This window comes from Haliotis rufescens, unplaced genomic scaffold, assembly GCF_023055435.1.
Source record: "Haliotis rufescens isolate VD_foot unplaced genomic scaffold, xgHalRufe1.0.p SCAF_1, whole genome shotgun sequence".
Taxonomy (NCBI): domain Eukaryota; kingdom Metazoa; phylum Mollusca; class Gastropoda; order Lepetellida; family Haliotidae; genus Haliotis; species Haliotis rufescens.
This window is the reverse complement of record NW_025963779.1, coordinates 56,295,794-56,314,390: the sequence shown is the minus strand read 5'-3', so window position 1 is coordinate 56,314,390 and position 18,597 is coordinate 56,295,794. Positions and strand designations below refer to the sequence as shown.

The 18,597-nt window shown below is 44.7% G+C and overlaps 1 protein-coding gene across 2 annotated transcripts in view; it reads right to left on the bottom strand.

Moving 5' to 3' along the window:
- Positions 1–18,597, bottom strand: part of LOC124131528 (deleted in malignant brain tumors 1 protein-like) — a 104,600-nt gene that overhangs the window by 33,421 nt on the left and 52,582 nt on the right. For both annotated transcript variants that reach the window (XM_046494827.2, XM_046494828.2), the window contains exons 3-16: positions 14,918–15,084; positions 14,275–14,446; positions 13,133–13,302; positions 12,602–12,764; positions 10,823–11,197; positions 9,803–10,105; positions 8,999–9,316; positions 8,280–8,600; positions 5,930–6,241; positions 5,020–5,176; positions 4,282–4,433; positions 2,991–3,305; positions 1,710–2,018; positions 200–520 (exon numbers count right to left, since the gene is read on the bottom strand). In XM_046494827.2, the coding sequence (XP_046350783.2) occupies positions 200–520; positions 1,710–2,018; positions 2,991–3,305; positions 4,282–4,433; positions 5,020–5,176; positions 5,930–6,241; positions 8,280–8,600; positions 8,999–9,316; positions 9,803–10,105; positions 10,823–11,197; positions 12,602–12,764; positions 13,133–13,302; positions 14,275–14,446; positions 14,918–15,084 (3,555 nt within the window). The remainder of the gene's footprint in view (positions 1–199; positions 521–1,709; positions 2,019–2,990; positions 3,306–4,281; positions 4,434–5,019; positions 5,177–5,929; positions 6,242–8,279; positions 8,601–8,998; positions 9,317–9,802; positions 10,106–10,822; positions 11,198–12,601; positions 12,765–13,132; positions 13,303–14,274; positions 14,447–14,917; positions 15,085–18,597) is intronic.

Here is an 18,597-nt window from a genome sequence, read left to right as displayed (position 1 = left end):
AACGTTTTAGCCTAAGGCTACCCAAACAACTGTAGCATAAGAAACACAAATGCGTTTTATATAAAAGCGACAAAACCCTTTTCACATTCATAAGAAATCCCTACAGAAGGCAGAATCCATTGCACAACTCTGACTTCATCATGAGCATATGTGTTCATGAATCACTATGACACCAAATGTGCGCGAAAAGGTGACTCACCTCTGGGGAAGCAGTAAACGCCTGCATCGTTGTCGTGGTCGTGGCAGTAACCGGCGCTGTTGTTCCAGCCGCGATTAGGACAGGCATAGATCGACTTGTCATTAATGCGGCAGCGCATCTCATCCATATACACCGGTCCAGAACCACGCCCATACCGGGACTGAGCGTAAGCGATACCTTCCACAAAGCCCAGTTGTCGGCAAAGGGCGCGTGCGTCGTATCTAGACCAGACATAGTCACAAATTGTGCCCCAAACTCCGTCATAAGAGATCTCAACCCGCCCGAAGTTTTTGCCGCCATCGGACAATTTCACCTGAATACCTAGAAAAAGGAGCGAAGATCAGTTAGTTGCGTTTGTAGTAATTTTCAAGCACTATCACGACAGGGGACAGAATTTGGCCTCACATATTGTACCAATGTTGGGATTCGAACCCGGGCCCTAGGTATGACAAGCGAACACTTAATCCGCTGGGCTACCCCATCGTCAGTGCGAAGATCTTACGACATCAAACTGAGGAAATGCGTTTAAGTGTTGTATGTTAATATTTTTTACAAATACAATATAACAGACAAATAGAGAATCTCACCCGAGTGTCTTTTGATATCAAATATATCAACACGAGTTGATAAAAGTGGAAAAAATCCGAGGCTTGCCGAGTATTTTTGCCACTTTTATCAACGAGTGTTGATATATTTGATATCAAAAGACACGAGGGTGAGATTTTATTTATCATCCAACATCATTCTTTCAACGTTTTCAATTTGTAGACAGTAATTAGCAGTGTCTTCAGTGTAAAAAGTACTGCAAACAGCTTCAGTAGCAGAGCCATTAGTGATAGCATTTGATTGTGACGTCATGGTAACCAGTGACGTCACAATGGTCTGCAATGCATTGTAATGTAATTTCATTGCAGCGATATCTACAGTGTAGATATCGCTTGATCTCATCCAAGCGATATCTCCTGTGGGAGCCAGTATTGGATGATTTTTTTCATATTTGGAGATCAACCACTGTTTGCAAACTAGAATTGACGTTGTTTGGTGAGAGGGCGAGTGAGGGAGAAGTTATTACGCTTGGAACAATATTTCAGTTGTATCAGGGTGTGTGAGATGAAGGTTAGGCGTTAAACCACTTTGGTGAAGTTCGGTGCTGACTAGACCATGGATCAAAATATGGGATTCGAACCCGCAATCAGCGGATCCCGACCCAACTACATGAATTGCATGGCCTCCACCACTGATGCATCCATGCATACTTCGAATATTCACAAAAGTGTCAAGGGCTATCAGATTTCAAATGCAATATACATGTAAAATGTAAAGATTAGATTGACTTAACGACATTCTTGACCACTCTTGTCCTTCCAGACAAATCGAACGGCTTGCAGGTTACGGAAAGGGCAAGTGATGGTTTTTATAGGGCGGATCGTTGTATGACAAAGGGACACAACTCTGCATCTACTTGTCCCCCATACATATAACAGAGCACTGCCATGCTCCATACACTTACCGGTTGACTTGTAACACAGGGCTCCAGCCGAGGTTGCGGAGTTTCTGCAAGATCTGGACACAGTGTCGTTCTTCACGCAGTCAGCAATGGAAGCTTCGCCCCCGGTGCAGTTGACGTCGGAGTACCACACCAGCTCAAATGTGCTATTCCGGGGGGTCCCGAAAGCTACACCCCCTGCAAATCCCGACTGTTTACACAGAATATTGGCATCCACATCACTCCATCCTTCCTCGCAAATAGTTCCATTCAGGCCATATCGTTCTACGATCACGCGGCCATTGAAGCCATTCTGTACGTGGTATTTTGTTCCTGAATTATCAAAGTACATGCCCAGTCAGTGTAATCGCAAAAAATCAGGTTCGTATATGTTGTATAACAAAGCTTAGGTAGGTATATAAGAACAATATTACAACAATACGTCTCTAATACAAACAAATAATTCATCAATGTACTTTCGGTACCCAATCGTATAAGCGTTTGTTATATGACACTGCAAATCATGATAGGATAATTGCGTCACACTGCATCAAATTATTGCGAATAGGGCCCCTGCAGATCCGGGCTAGAATAGGTCTTCAGAAAGCCTTGCTTGTCGTATGAGGCGACTAACGGGATCGAGTGGTCAGGCTCGCTGACGTGGTTGATGCATGTCATCGTATCCCAATTGCGTGGATCTATGCTCATGATGTCAATCAGTTGAATGGCTGGTCCAGACTCGATTATTTACAGATCGCCGGCGACATATAGCTGGAATATTGCTGAGTGCGGCGTTAACCATTAACCAAATAAACCAAGACTGTCGAATCGCAGTTTCACATTCTTTTCACCATCGTATTAATTTCATGATTCATGGTGCTTACATTATTTAAATGTTGGCAAGTATTGTGTGAACTGAATTAGTTGGGTGTAACATTAAATTGCCGCTTTCAATTGCATTGCAGCGTTTCAGCTTAATGTGCGTTGGAAAGTTAATATTGACACATGTTTACGCTGTTTTGGTTTTCAAACAATAAGACGCTGTTCAAAAGTGAAATTATTTGTGCATGTTCACATTTCTATGATATACAGTAAACTACGGTTATACCGAACACGCTTATAACGAACTGACGGATATAACGAACTTACTTTTTGGTCCCGACTACTTGCTGTAGTCATGCTGTATATGTACTTATAACGAACTACGGTTATAACGAACTAAAATTAATAGTCCCTTTGAGTTCGTTATAACCGTAGTTTACTGTACATCGAAATGACCAGCACACCTTCTGATGTCCGACTCACCTGCTTGTTGCGTGTCCGAGAAGCAGATGGCCCTTGCTTGACCAACGCTGTATGGACACTGGCCCTTGTTATACTTGCAGGCGGCCAGACTGCTCTCATTGCCCTTGCACTCAATGTTGGTGATGTAGTTGGGGTTGTAGGTGGCCCGGGACGTCCTCAAGATCTTCGACCTGGAGAAGCCCAGACTCCTACAGGCAACGTCGGCATCTTCCTGGTCGAAGGAATCAGCACACACCATGTGCCATCGGCTTCCTATCAGCATGCTGATCTTGCCCATAGCCATCGACTGATTCACCGACCCTTCCGTGACACGCACTGAAACATGACGTGGTTAGGTTATATACAACTCAAAATAAGTTAAAGAACATCCGATTCAGTCTTTAGTTTGTTTGTTTGTTTTGTTATTTAACGCCGCACTAAGCAGTAGTCCAGCCATATGACGGCGGTCTGTAAATAATCGACCCTGGATTGACATCATGAGCATCCATCACGCTATTGGGATCGATGACATGCATCAACCAAGTCAGCGAGCCTGACCACCCGATCCCGTTAGTCGCCTCTTACGACAAGCATATTCGCCTTTTACCCCTATTCTACCCGGATCTTCACGGGTCCTGTCTTTAGTCATAGTACTATATGTAATTACTTAATCTGTCATGTCATGACAGATTAACTAAAGTAATGTGAACGAATTGGATTATTAAAACTTCTTGAGTAGTATATGATGAATAGTTTGAGTGGGTGACTATGGTCTTACGCCGTATTTAGCAATATTCCAGCAATATCACGGCGGGGGACACCAGAATTGGCCTTAACACATTGTACCCATGTTGGAAATCGAACCCGGGTCTGCGGCGTGACTAGCTAACGCTTTAACCACTAGGCTACCCGACCGCCCGACGAATAGTTGGAGAGTAAGTTTGGTTTAACCCTGTTTTGAACAATATTTCAGTTAAATCACGGTGTGCCAGCTTCATGTGGGGCAAGCTCCCGAAGTGTGCAGGCCTGACATGTTTACCACTTTGGTGAAAGCAACTAGCATGGGTACTGTCTTACAACCTAGAAAAATCATTAGGGTTAATTAGGGTTTCGAACCCACAGACAGATTTCAAGGGAAATTGCGAATTGCGACTAGGCCACCGTGTCCTTGGACTAGCAAAACAAGAGACAACGCTGCAACCAAATAAAGTAACAGCCAGGTGATCTATCAATCTAGATTAACATTCCACATTCCCAGGATGAATGGTGTGTTTAATAAGTCAAAAGAATGAGAACCTGTTATGTTGCTTACCGTCTCTGAAGCAGAAGGCCCCCGCGTCCTCAACACACGCCTCTTCGTTGATGACGTTCTTCCAACCAGAGTTTGTACAGCGGAATAAAGACGGCTCGTTACCGAAACATCGGAGCTGAGTCATGTACACCGCCCCTCTATCCTTGGGGTATCTAAAACAGGGGATAAACGATTATATGTGAGTCAGTTGAATGAGACGACCCTATGAACGACATGTCAGCCATCACGGTGTAAGCCAATTGGTACAGGCGTACAATTTTGGTGACACTCGATCGCGTGTGCGGTGTTGATATGGCAAGGAACACTGCTGATCGGAGCAGATCTAGATTTCCAACACATATGCAGCTGATCCTGGCACGACTAAGGGGCACGATAGCCTGCAAATAATCGAGTTTGGGCCAGCAAACATTGGTTGGCCGTACGTGTTGTGAGTGAGTATGGTTTTACACCGCTTTTAGCAATATTCCAGCAATACCACGACAAGTGACACAAGAAATGTGCTTCACACAATTTAACCAATTGGGGAATGGAACCCGGCGTGACTAGCAAACGCTTTAACCATCAGGCTTCCCAACTGACAAGTTGACTACGAACAAAGATTCAATCGGTTGATAACACACAATTAGCCAGGATAGGCACTGTAACCACCCAATCCTCATTTGTAGGCTCAGATGATCAGCATCCCGGGGAGAATATTCAAATGCAGTCTCCAGGGAGGATGTCTTGAGCTGTACTTACCTAAGAGCGACGCCGTCATTGAAGCCGAGCTGCGAACATGCCACTGTGGCATCGTTGTCGTCCCAGCGTTTGCCACAAATCCGTCCTGCCTCGCCGTTGATGATGACCTCGAGACGGCCATGCTTACCTCCCCTTGGTGAGAACTGAAGCCTTGGAGCTGGGGTGAAGAGACATTACAATTAAAGTCTGAACTTGTAAGTGAAACGCTTTGAGGACTGAAAACCAGTTCTTACTTAGTTCGAACTTTTCTTTGCTCACCCATCCCCTACCCCCACCACCTTCCCTACCTAAAAGAAAATTAATAGAACCCAAACAAAACAAAGCCAAACAAACACAAAAACAACAAGAAAACAAACAAACAAACTAACTCTCGGAAAGGCATCGCTTATTATAGCAAATTGATGTTTATTCTGCACCATACTTCAGAGAGTAAATGAGTGAGTGCGTATGGTTTTTGGAAATATTCCAGCAATATCGCGACGGGGGACACCAGCCATTGAATATTGTGGGGAATCGAAACCGGGCATTCGGCGTGAACTTCAGCCAGAAACCTGTTAGCCAATAACCCCCTACATCTATCCATGTCGGATCGTTCGGATTAACCAGCCATGGGAACGAAGAATGATCATTAGGGTCAGTGAGTAAACTTTGTGTTACTCGGAAGTCAGCAAGTTTCCAGTTCCATCACCGCGGCCAGGAAATGATGGAACTAGGGGTTGATAGCACGAGCAACACTCGTTGGTACAACGGCGTACAATCACCCAGTTCACACACTGTATCCACCCGAACCTCATTAATCTTCTCTTCTCTGACGATAGGTTGGGCTACATGGGCCTATTCTGACCGGTACAATCATCAGGATAAACAGGGCTACTTTGTTCTAATTAATACTCCACACATCGACACTCACCTTCTCCGCTGTAGCACAGCACACCACCAGCCTGCAGTGATGTGCAGAGTTCCTGTCCTTTCGGACAATCCTCCAGTTTGCTCTCGCTGCCGTCACAGTTGATCTCACTAATGAAGAACGGCCCTGCATAGTTTCCAGCATATCTGTAAGCTATTCCTCCTGTGTGCCCGAGCTCCTTACACGTGACGTTGGCGTCGTGGTCATCCCAGTACTTGTCACACACGTAACCCCATGTCTGATGCTTGCGTGCCCGAAGTCTCCCAGAGGCCTGGTCAGTCTCTATGTTACCGCCTTCAAGCTTGTACTTGTCGCCTGTGGAGTATATAGAATGAGTGAGTGAGTGAGTGAGTTGGGTTTATCACCGCTTTGAACATTATTCCAGTTATATCACGGCGTATCAGCTTAATGTGGGAGGAAAGCCGAAAGTGATGCAGGTCTCAGACGTTTACAACGTTGGTGAAACCCACGAGCACGGGTATGGTGCTGACAAACCTAGAAACATAATCGGGGCGAACCGGGATTCGAACCCACAATCATAGGTTTCTGGCGTGCCCAAGGGACGCATCTTCCCGAGGCAAGAGAGTTAACTGACTTTAAAAGTGGAAACTGGACTTTCATAGTCAGTTAACTCACTTGCCTCGGGAAGATGAAGGGACGCAGCTCTGCACAGCGAATCGCGGCGCCTTAGACGACTGGGCCACCCGTGCCCCCCGAGTGAGTGATTGAGTGAGTGAGTGAGTTGGGTGAAACACCGCTTTGAACTTTATTCCAGTCATATCACGGCTTGTCAGCTTAATGTGGGAGGAAAGCCTGAAGTGATGCAAACTTTACAAAGCTGGTGAAACCCACGAGCACGGGTACGTTTCTGGCACGCCCATGGGACGCAACTCTGCACAGCGAATTGTGGCGCCTGTGACGACTGGGCCACCCGTGCCTCCCAGAATGAATGAGTACTGTTTAATGCCACAGTCGGTCATATTCAAGGGGTTTAACGGCGGCCTGCAAACAATCCAGTGAATCATGTCATGAGCATCGATCCACGCAATAGGGATACGATGACACCCGGTCAACGAATTAAGTCACCAAGCATGACCGCCCGATATGTTGTGTCGTCTTTTGCGAAGAACACAGGCTGCTAGATTACTAGGGAACCAATTCTACCCTAGAATTTGATTAATCTACCACGGATTCCAAGAGAGGAACGAAGCAGTGAATGAATAAGGTTTTGGCCCGTACATATGAGAGTCATTATATATAAACGTCAATGTCTCATGAGTACTTATCGTCATGTAACAACGGCAGCACAAGAACGAATCACGAATCACTGTTAGACATGACAACAAGTGTTCTGTAAAATGGATAAGTACATGTTGTTTGTTTGTTTGTTTGTTTGTTTGTTGTTTAACGCCACACTCAACAATATTCCAGCTACACGACGGCGGTCAGTAAATAATCGAGTCTGGACCAGACAATGCAGTGAGCATTGATCCATACAATGGCGATCGATGACATGCATCAACCAAGTCAGCGAGCCTGACCACCGATCCCGTCAGTCGCCTCTTACGACAAGCAAGGGTTGTTCTGAAGACCTATACGTCCTGCTACGTCAGTAACTGTCCAGGTCGCCATACAGATGACCCAAGAAAATATTCCACGTCCATTAAAGGGGGCGGTCAAATGATTGAGCCTGGACCAGACATAAAAAGAATCAGCAATGTCTTCCGGGTTTGATAACGTCATCGGAATTGATCTCAATAAAAAATCTCAAGGCTTATCTCCCTTTGATTATGATGTAACAGGTACTCATAAACGGATAATGAACTTAACAAAAATATATTCTGAAACATTTGCTTCATTGAAAACTTTCTGAATTATTCATTGAATCATGTTCAATACGTCATGATCCATATTACACACATCTCAAATTTACCTTGAATTGTTCATTGAATCATGTTCAATACGTGTATGTCATGACCAATGTTACATACGTCTAAAAGTTTCGTGTTAACACATTTAATGAGTGAGTGAGTATAGTTTTACGCCGTTTTTAGCAATATTCCACCAATATCACGGCGGGGGATACCAGAAATGGGCTTCACCCATTGTAGCCATGTCGGGAATCGAACCCGGGTCTTCGGCGTGACGAGCGAACGCTTTAACCACTAGGCTACCCGATCGCCCCGTCAACACATTTTGGAAAGTCCCGAAGACAAAACTGAAAACACAATACAAGTATATACAGAGTGATGTGAACTTTGTAAGCAGTGTTCTGTTTTGTCGGACTCTGCTCCCTATTATCCGACTATATATAAACGTTGTAAACAATCAGTATGACAGTGACTGAACTCACCGCCGACAACAGTGTCATAACAAGCCACCGACGCATAGGAGATGCTGTAGGGTAGACAAGTTGCTGTCAACGACTTGTCATAGTCACAGTTTAACAGCGACGTCTCGTTACCGCTACAGGTGATGTTAGGCCGGACGCTGTCCATTCTCTGCCGGCCGAACACCCCCAGGGGGAGAGCCTGGCCGTTCTTGAAGCCCAGCTCCGTGCACACAACCTTCGCAGCCTTGTTATCAAAACCGGTTCTTCCGCAAACTGTGGCCCAGCGTCCTCGGCTGTAGATCTGAACCACCCCCACGCTGTGTGTCCCGGGGGTGAGGCGGACTGAAAGGGGTGAAGTTATTTCCGATTTTAGTGAGTGAGTGAGTACGTATGGTTTAACGTCGCTTTGAACAGTATTTCATTTATTTCACGGCGTATGAGCTTGATGTAGGGGGAAAGTGATGCGGGTAAAACCCATGAGCACGAGTATGGTGCTGACAAAATAAGCACCATAAGCAGGCCAGAGCACAGGATCCTGGCACTCAAAAGGGACGCAACTTTACTGAGGCGCGTTAGTTCACAGAATAATGTATACAAATATCCCTGTTCCTACATGATACAAAAGTTGCTTTTAACTTGTAATTAAAGAAACACCCGTTTCAGACGCCGGCATAAATGTTAATTTTCAAGTTCGTGTTACTAGATGTACAAATTTGGACCAACAGGTTATGTGGACATACCATTCCTGTAGCATCGGACCCCCGCATCGTTCTGATGGTCAGCGCACTGGTCAGTGCTCTTCCCCCAGCCCTTGCTGTCACATTTGAACAAGGAATCGTCACCGAAACCACACGTGACGCTACTCAGCCACACCGACCCTGACCCTGGCTGGACGTCAGCGTTCATGGCCCGGCCGTCTGTATATCCCACCATCTGACACACCACGGAGGATTCCTCGTCCGACCAGCCGTTGTTGCAGATGGTGCCGTTGACACCGTCGTAGGAGATGTCCACTCTGCCGTAGCCAGCCTTAGGGTTGTCGAGGCTCACGGTCACACCTAGATAGGTGAAGTAAAGGTTATTAGTACACTTTTGCGAGCAATTGTAATGATGTCTATTTCAAATTTCAGTGCAAAAGAGTTTGTTTGTTGGTTGTTTAACGCCGCACTCAGCGATATTCCAGCTATATGACGGCGGTTGGTAAATAATCGAATCTAGACCAGAAAATCCAGTTCTTGACATCATGAGCATCGATCCACGAAATTGGGATACGATGACATGCATCAACCAAGTCAGCGAGCCTGACCATCCGATCCCGTTAGTCGCCTCTTACTATACTACTCAAAGAAAGTTAAGGATCAACGTACTTTTTCCAAATTAATAAAGTTAATAGGTCATATGATAAATTGACAATAGTAATTTGAAAGAATCTGGTTATCATGGCATGACGGTTAACCATAGTACAAGAAATCTGAAAGAATCGGGCGATCATTACTATTTTTGTTAGGAGTATATACATGATAGGGAAGGCGGTCGGTACTCACTGGTGTTGTAACAGAGGACATGCGCCGGGGTGCAGGTGTACACTGACTCCCCCCACTCGCCGGTATTGCAGTCAAGGACATTGGTCTCATTGCCCACACATTTGATGTCGGTCAGCCACGGGGGAAGGTTGTCACGGGAGGTGTCCCCGAACGCCTTGCCTCCCTTGTAGCCAAGCATTCGACACACCACGCTTGCCTCCCGGTCACTCCACTTGTCGGAACACACCTGGCCCCATAGACCAAGATGATATATTTCAACCCTTCCCCAGTTGTCGGCACCATCGGATAAGCGGACTTCCGTAGCTGGAACAAAGATGTCATCATTCAAAGCTCTGGTTATATGTTTCTATTAAAGACATTTTCAATTAACTTGTTTGGGAAGGCTGATTCAAAAGTTTGAAAAATAATTAAATTATTATATTAACAAATTAAGAATAAATTATATCACCCCGTTAACATTTTGTATGTTTGTTATTCAACGCCGCTATATGACGACGGTCTGTCAAAAACTCTAGACTGGACCTGTTAATCCAGAGACTAACGTCATGGGCATCGATCGACGCAGTTGGGAGTCGATGATATGCATCAAGCATTTATTGAACCTGACCACACGATCCCGTTAGTCGCCTCTGACTATGGGTTACAGAAGACCAATTCTAACCCGGATATTCACGGGTCATCCCGTTAACAAAAAGATGAGGAAGGAGACACGTTGGAATGTCTGACAACAAATGGTTGACAACAGGCGTTTTATCATTCTCACAAGTTTTGGATTCTTAACAAAGTCAAATACATTAGCATTGCTTAATGAGTAATTTTTTTCAGAATTTTCGAACATCCAAGAATAAGCTTTGTTTGTTCGTTGTTTAACGCCGCACTCAGCAATATTCCAGCTATATATTGATACCATGAGCATCGATCTACTCAAATGGGATACGATGACATGCAGCAACCAAGTCATCGAGCTTGACCACCCGATTCCGTTAGTCGCAAGGTTGTCTGTCTCCACCTGTTACTTACAGTTGTCAACTTCATCAATGGAGGTGTTGTAGCAGATGACAGAAGCCGACGACAGGGTTGAACATCCCCTCCCTGACCTGACCATGGGGCAGTCGGCCAGACGGTTCTCCGTCCCCGTGCAGTTGACGCTGCTGTAGGAGTTGACGGTCCTCCCCGTGCTCCAGGGGTGTTTCCCCCATGGACTCCCCCACATGTTTCCGGCCAGGGCTGACCCTTGTAACGCCATGCCGTCCACGAAGCCGAGCTCGCGGCACGTGACCTTGGCGTCGTTTGCTGTCCATCCTTTGTCGCACACCTCCATCCACCCTTCCCCTGCCTTCCATAGTTCCACGCCACCTACGTTGCGGATGGTCAAGCTTTTGGACCGTAGTCGAACTGCAATGAGAATAATTGCATTGTGAACATTCTTTAAGCAACACTGCACCATTATATATCATCAGCTGCAACACTCAGTATGTGAGTGGACGAACAGGGTTTAATGTCGCTTTTAGCAATATTCGAGAAATATCCCGATGGGGTAAACATGAACAAGGTAAACATGAACAAGGTAAACATGAACAAGGTAAACATGAATAGGCTTCACATACTGAGCCATTGTAGGGAATCGAACCCGGTCTTCATTCTGACGAACCAACGCTTTACCCTTTACTGTCAAACACCGTTGTGTCGAAGTTGAATGGACCTACGTAAATATTTCGAGTTATCTGAGGTTTGACAAAACCGAACATGAATAAAAAGGAATACGTAGGGATCATGCTTTTACTTTGAGACAATCGTAAGTTCGACACATCAAAGTTAGACACAACTGTGTTTGACTGTAGTTTCTTTTTTTCTTTTTTGTTTCACGCCGCACTCAGCAATACTCGGGCTATATGACAGCGGCCTGTAAATAATCGAGTCTTGACAAGACTATCCAGTGATTGACATCATGATCATCGATCTATGCCATTTCGATACGATGAAAAGCATCAACCAAGTCAGCGAACCTGACCACCCGATCTTACCCTATAGTCTACCACGCAGCCATTACAAAGCCATGCCGCCAATACTTGGGGTCTCCCATAACACATGAACAAAGGCTTGCAATATTATCCGTGTGAGTGAATCAAAGTTGTTGACACAGCAACCAGCAATATTGCAGCTATTTCTCGTCGATAGATTGCCGCTATGTACGAGTATGGCCAAGAGGTTGAAAGCATGAACAGACTGTCGATGACACAACGAGGCCACACATTGTGACACCCCGATCCTCATTACAACCGGTGATGGGGGAATTAGCTCCTTGTGGGACGATCTTATTAAAAGGTTAATCTTAAGAATCCGTTTTTCGCAGGTCGAGTGTTTCGACGGATCGTAATGTTGCCCTGTACCCAGTGTTTGAAATATTTAAAAAATGCCAGGCTGCCATCAGGACCACAGCTTAAGAGTGAGTGAGTGAATGAGTATGGTTTTTCGCCGCTTTTAGCAATATTCCAATATCACGGCGGGGGACACCAGAAATGGGCTTCACACACATGTGGGTAATCAAACCTGGGTCTTTGGCGTGACGAGCGAACGCTTTAACCACTAGGCTACCGGGTACCCCACCGCCCCCACAGCTGCAGGCACTGACTAAACTCAGGCCCTGTCTTCAAACCTGCTGCTTATCGTGAAAAATAAATCGACAAGTAAATTCACTGCAGGCCATAACGGACCCATACACATTTGAAACTTCGGGTCCGACACAGGATCTACCTGCCACGGGCCTACGGACAGGCGCTTATTTTAGACTGCCTGTACCTGTTGTATTGAAGCAGACAACGCCCACATCCTCCTCCCTCCCACAGTCATGTGTCCTCCAACTGTTGTGACGGCACTGCAGCAGGGACGCCTCTCCCCCACGGCAGTTGACCTCATCTAAGTACGTCCTTTCGCCATTCCGAAATCCCTCCTCGGTCAGACGCTGAAACAGACTGGCCGAGTTAGCTGGGTATAGATGAACACAGAGCTTTTCTCGAGACATCAACAACAGTTGTCATTGTTAATATTTTAAAGAATACTATCTCTATTACACCAGTGCCATAAATCTTGTATTTTGGCTGTCATCGCTCTAAAGAATATTTAGATTTCCAACAGAAATCGTCTTCACTGTCAACTATCCATAATTAGTTGTTCCACTTTAAAGGGCAGATCAACCCAGACTTCCTGATGAGGTCAGAGATCTAGCGGAAACTAGGATTCGAAATAAGCGAATTCTTCCAGAAATTAATTGGATTTGCCGTAATGCTAACGTCTCTTGCTTCACGAACTATCCTGTTTTGAATAGCTCACCTGTCCGTATGTGTAGCCGAAGTATTTACATGCAATGCCAGCAGCGTTCTCGTTGAACAGGTCGTCACAGACGCTGCCATACTTCATTTTGCCCAGTGCCACTTCAAGTCGCCCCCAGATGGTGTTGAGGGCGTTGTCCGTGGACCCCTCCTGCAGCTGCATCTTGAACACTGAAACAGACGACATATGTCTGTGAGAAGAGGAATTGTATGTTTGTCTTTTAAAGCCGCATGACGGCGGTCTGTTAATAATCGAGCCTGGACCAGACAATCCAATGATTGATATCATGAGCATCAACCAGCATGGGTTGTTCAGAGATAAGAGCCTAAACAACAGGACAATAATACGACGGATGGAGCAATAATAATTTACCATTCTGTCAAACTCAATGGAGTCAGATCTTTACCGCGTGAAGATCTGATGACAAATCCATAAAAATTTCGAACTTAGCGAAAACATTGTGACAGAGCATACAAAATACCATCGATAATATACTCATTTTGGATGCAGATGTCATAGCGCTGAAAAACGACAGGGAGTCAACAACAATATATAAGCGCGGTTTTATGTTTTTGCTCTCGGAACTGCCGGATTAAATTCATTTTGGAGATACAGAAATCAGATATGCCGGTCTGAATGTTTCGCTCATTGTACCGAGCATTTAGAAGCTTGGGGGCTGATTGGCTGATTAGAAAGGTCACATGACACGACCTCCAAGGTGTCTTCAGATCTTCACACCGAAAGGTGTAAAAGATGTAATGTTAATGAGATTGACGTTCTGTACCCACGTGGGTAATCGACCATGGGTCTATGGGAGTCCCCCTGTGCCCATGAAAGCACAAAGTATGACAACAATATATAATTATTCTAAGGCATATACAATCTTATGATGTTGTCATCTTTTTAATTATTATTTGGAATGTTAAAATTCAATAGTTGGAGACAAAAGTAAAGTGTTCACAATAATCAGACACTTTGACCAGCCGATACACATTAAGTCACCGAGGTGACAGGTTTGTTCTACCTCGAAATCCTAAAAGGGCCATTGGAAATGTATGAAAATGAGACACTATATCCCCTAAAGGTGTTAAGCGAGTGAATGTTGATCTGTGAATAATGGCTATAGTTTGCGGCGTTCATACCTCCGTCGGTGCTGTTGTAACAGTATACGCCAACATCTTCAGTGTGGTCACAGTCGTGGTCCTTCCACGTGCTCTTCCTGCATTTATCAAGATCTGTCTCCGTCCCTCGACACTCCACGTCGTCGAGAAACACAGCACCAGAGCCGCTGCCGAAGTACGCCTTGGCAATTGCCTGCACGGAGGAAAGACAAAGTGAGTGAGATAGTGAGGGTGGGTGAGTTATTGCGTCAGTGAGTATATTTTTACCCTGCTTTTAGCTATATTCAAGCAATATCACGTCGGGGAAACGAGAAATGGTCTACATACATAGTATTCATGTGGGGAATCGAACCCGTGCCCTCGCCTTTACGAGTAAACGCTTTAACCACAAGTCTTTGAGATGAGTTGAGGTGAGGTGAGAAGGGGTTTAACGTCGCATCCAAGATTATTGCACTTATATAGCGACATAATGAGATGGGTTGGGTAAGTGAGTAGGTGTACGTAGTTCAAATGAGCGGTGAGGTGAAATTGGTTTAAAATCTGCTCCAGTGTTACGAATCAATGAATGATTTTATATATGTGACAGTATATTTTATTAATAAAGTTAATAACTAAAAGATAACTGATCACGATGAACACATGTTGGACGTGTGTGAATACCAACCTCTCCATCTGTGAAACCGAAGCCACGGCACACTACAATGGCAGCACTTTTGTTGAAGAAGTCGTCACATATTGTCCCCCACGTCGTTCCGCCGTCGTTGGAGACCTCCACTCGTCCCGATCTGTATGCGGCTGCCGTCTCGCCGTTCACGATGCGGGTCTGCAAACCTAGGCAACGCAATGATACGACTTTAAAACATACAGTAAATAATAAAGATGAGTTTGTACCCTTAAGGGCATCTTCCCGAGTGAAGGGAATTAACTGACTGTAAAAGTGGACGTTTCCCAGTTACGGCGGAGTGCTGACAAAAATATTCGGGCTGAGCCGGGGTTCGAACCAACGGGAGAGAACTCCACTTACTTGAACAGACTATAATTTTGCAGGCACTGGACTGTTAATCCTAATCCTCTTATAGCCAATTAAAGCGAGGCAAAAAGAGACTACACAACTGATAGCAGTCTGGCGTGCCCAAGGGACGTAACAGCGGATTGCGCGCCTAAGACCACTGGGCCACCGTGTCCCGTGTTTATGGAAAGGTATGTTTTTTTTCTTCTGTTTTGTGGGTATAAAAGATGAGACATTTATGATGGGAGGATTAAACGATCTCATACTTAGGTATACCTGAAAGAAGAAACACGTATTTAGACAATGTCATGATAAGCAAATTAGCCTGTGAAAATTACTGCTTTTCCACTGATGCATGTTTGACCGAATATTACACTTGCTATGTGTTGGTAACCACAACATCTCATGAATACGTGCATTTCTTGTTGTAAAGTTAAACAGGACAGCACGTCATAATGTAGACACGAGTGTTTTGTACGCCCGAGAAGACGAAATATAGGATTAAGTTAGTGCGTGACTTTGGTTTAACCTGGCTTTGAACAGTTATTCAGTTATATAATTGCCTGTTAGCCAAATGTTGGTTGGTTGGTTGGTTGGTTTTGTGTTTTGGGGTTTTCATTCGACTAGCAAATATTTTCTGTGAAATGAGGAGTCAAGCAATTTATTTACAATTTAGTCGCAATCATGAGCAACGATCCGCGCAGTCGGGGTGCGATGGCACGCTATCGACTATGTCACCGAACCTGACCACCACTAAACTTCCTCTAAAGTCTAACCCGGAAACCCCACAGGGTATGAGTGTAAAGTATCAGATGTTTGTTTGTTTGTTTGTTTGTTGTTTAACGCCGCACTCAGCAATATTCCAGCTATATGACGGCGGCCTGTAAATACTCGAGTCTGGACAAGAAAATCCAGTTCTTGACATCATGAGCATCGATCCACGCAATTGGGAACAGCGAGGCTGGTGGATCAGATGTAACCGCCTTTAGTGTGTGTGTGTGTGTGTGTGTGTGTGTGTGTGTGTGTGTGTGTGTGTGTGTGTGTGTGTGTGTGTGTGTGTGTGTGTGTGTGTGTGTGTGTGTGTGTGTGTGTGTGTGTGTGATAGATGCAAGTCTGCTGTGAAATGCGGCGCATTAGACTGATCACGTGACGAAAAACAATCTTCATCCTGGTTGATAATATTGGTGACAGAATGTACCACTTTCGTTGTTTTTCTCCTGAAACATCAAAGCTTGTTGGGGATAGTGGTTCCTATTCCCAGGCGGAAGACATAACATTATTTAATGAAAACATATTTGTGTTTACGGGTGAATTTATTCAACACGACAAATACCACCGTTCAGCCGACACATTATCAAGGGAAGCAATCAAGAGATACCCAATAGGTGGAGGACCTTACGTATCACGTGACATGACTACGTCATACTGGAATTCCCTTTTTGCGCACCATATCAGAGTTATGACTATCACAACACCTTGATTGAATGTATCTCGCAAAATAAAGACTTATGGGTAGAAAAATTCCCGCGACGTTAACATTAATACAAGGCTTATTTACTAAAGCCGGTGATGTAGGTCCTAGGCGTTTATATTGTACCACTTTGGTGAAACACACGAGCACGGGTATGGTGCTGACAAACCTAGCTACGAACATAATCGGGGCCAACTGCAATCACAGGTTTCTGGCGTACCCAAGGGACGCAACCCATCCGAGATTTGTTCTGTAAGACCGCACTGTCTGTTCTAAGTTTTGTTCACAAAATAGACCAAAGTTTTGAATACCGGAAATTGTGGTCGCCGCGTTATAACAGAAGGAGAAAAATAGTTTTCTGGCAACCCTTTCACTCTTTGTGGCCTTATCAGTTATATAAATACTGTATGTAGCTAGTATGTCCTCATCGTGCAAAATCTATTTTTGAGGAATGCACATTGAGCGCGTTCTAAGATTTTACATGATGCATACAGTGATGTGTTCAACTGTATTTGTGTGACTGTTCAGCAATGTAAATTTAAAGAACTTTGTTAAAATATTGCATCATTCTAGTAAGATTGTACCTTTTGTTATCAAGTTACATAACTACATCTGTGTTCTGAAATGAATTCATGCTAGGAAGTGAACGTGTAATCTGAGGTACATGGGGCAATCATTTGAAATATAGGTATCATTCAGCCGCAGCATGTACTCATGTTAACATGGGTCTTGATTGGTTGGTTGGTTTGTTGTTTAACGCCGCACTCAGCAATATTCCAGCAATATGGTCTGTAAATAATCGAGTCTGGACCAGCCAATCCAGTGATTGACAGCATGAGCATCGATCCACGCATTTTGGATCGATGACATGTATCAACCAAGTCAGCGAGCCTGTCCACCCGATCCCGTTAGTCGCCTTTACGACAAGCATAGTCGCCTTTTATGGCAAGTATGGGTTGCCGAAGACCTATTCTACCCCGGAATCTTCACGGGTCACACGGGTTTTGAAATTAAAGAATATTGAAATAAAAGAATACTGAAGTCACTATGAATATATATTAGAGAGGTGTGTAAATATTTTCATGGTTGTCATGTATTTTCTAACGAGTGCAATAATCGTAAATGATGTATATATATAACACGGATCTTGATACCATTAAATCTAGTTTGACCGGGATTCGATTCATCCCAAGTTTCATACGCTCCTAACTTTTCGTTCATAGGTAAATGGAAGATAGCCATGTTTGTAACGTGGGGTGGATAGTGTGTAAAAACGAGCACGGCAGCTTGTGGGCGGGGCTTGTTGGCGGGGCTTGTTGGCGGGGCTTATCGGTCGGGACTGGATCGGTCTGTTGGTAACACAGGGCGAGAAGATACACAGTGCTGTGAACTGGCCATCACCACACGCACAAGGATGTGTGAATCACAGGGAGTGACACGAAAAAGCAATTTTCACAGTTCCCGATATTGCACATTACCCTTTAGCTAACCGATGATCTGCTACAACATATAACATCTGTATCATCAAAATCCTGACATAGTTAATGCTTTAAACAATCCGTTCTAATAAGTACCCTTTCAATGATAAATGCCTTAATATTAGATACATTTACAGACCCGTGAAGAACCAGGGTAGAATAGGTCTTCAGCAACCCATGCTTGACTTAAAAGATGACTATTCTTGTCATAAGAGGCGTCTAACGGGATCGGGTGGTCAGGTACGCTGACTTGGTTGATGCATGTCATCGTATCACAACAGTGTAGATCGATGCTCATGATGTCAATCACTGGATTGCCTGGTCCAGACTCGATTATTTACAGACCGCCGTCATGTAGCTGGGATATTTCTGAGTGCGGCGTTAAA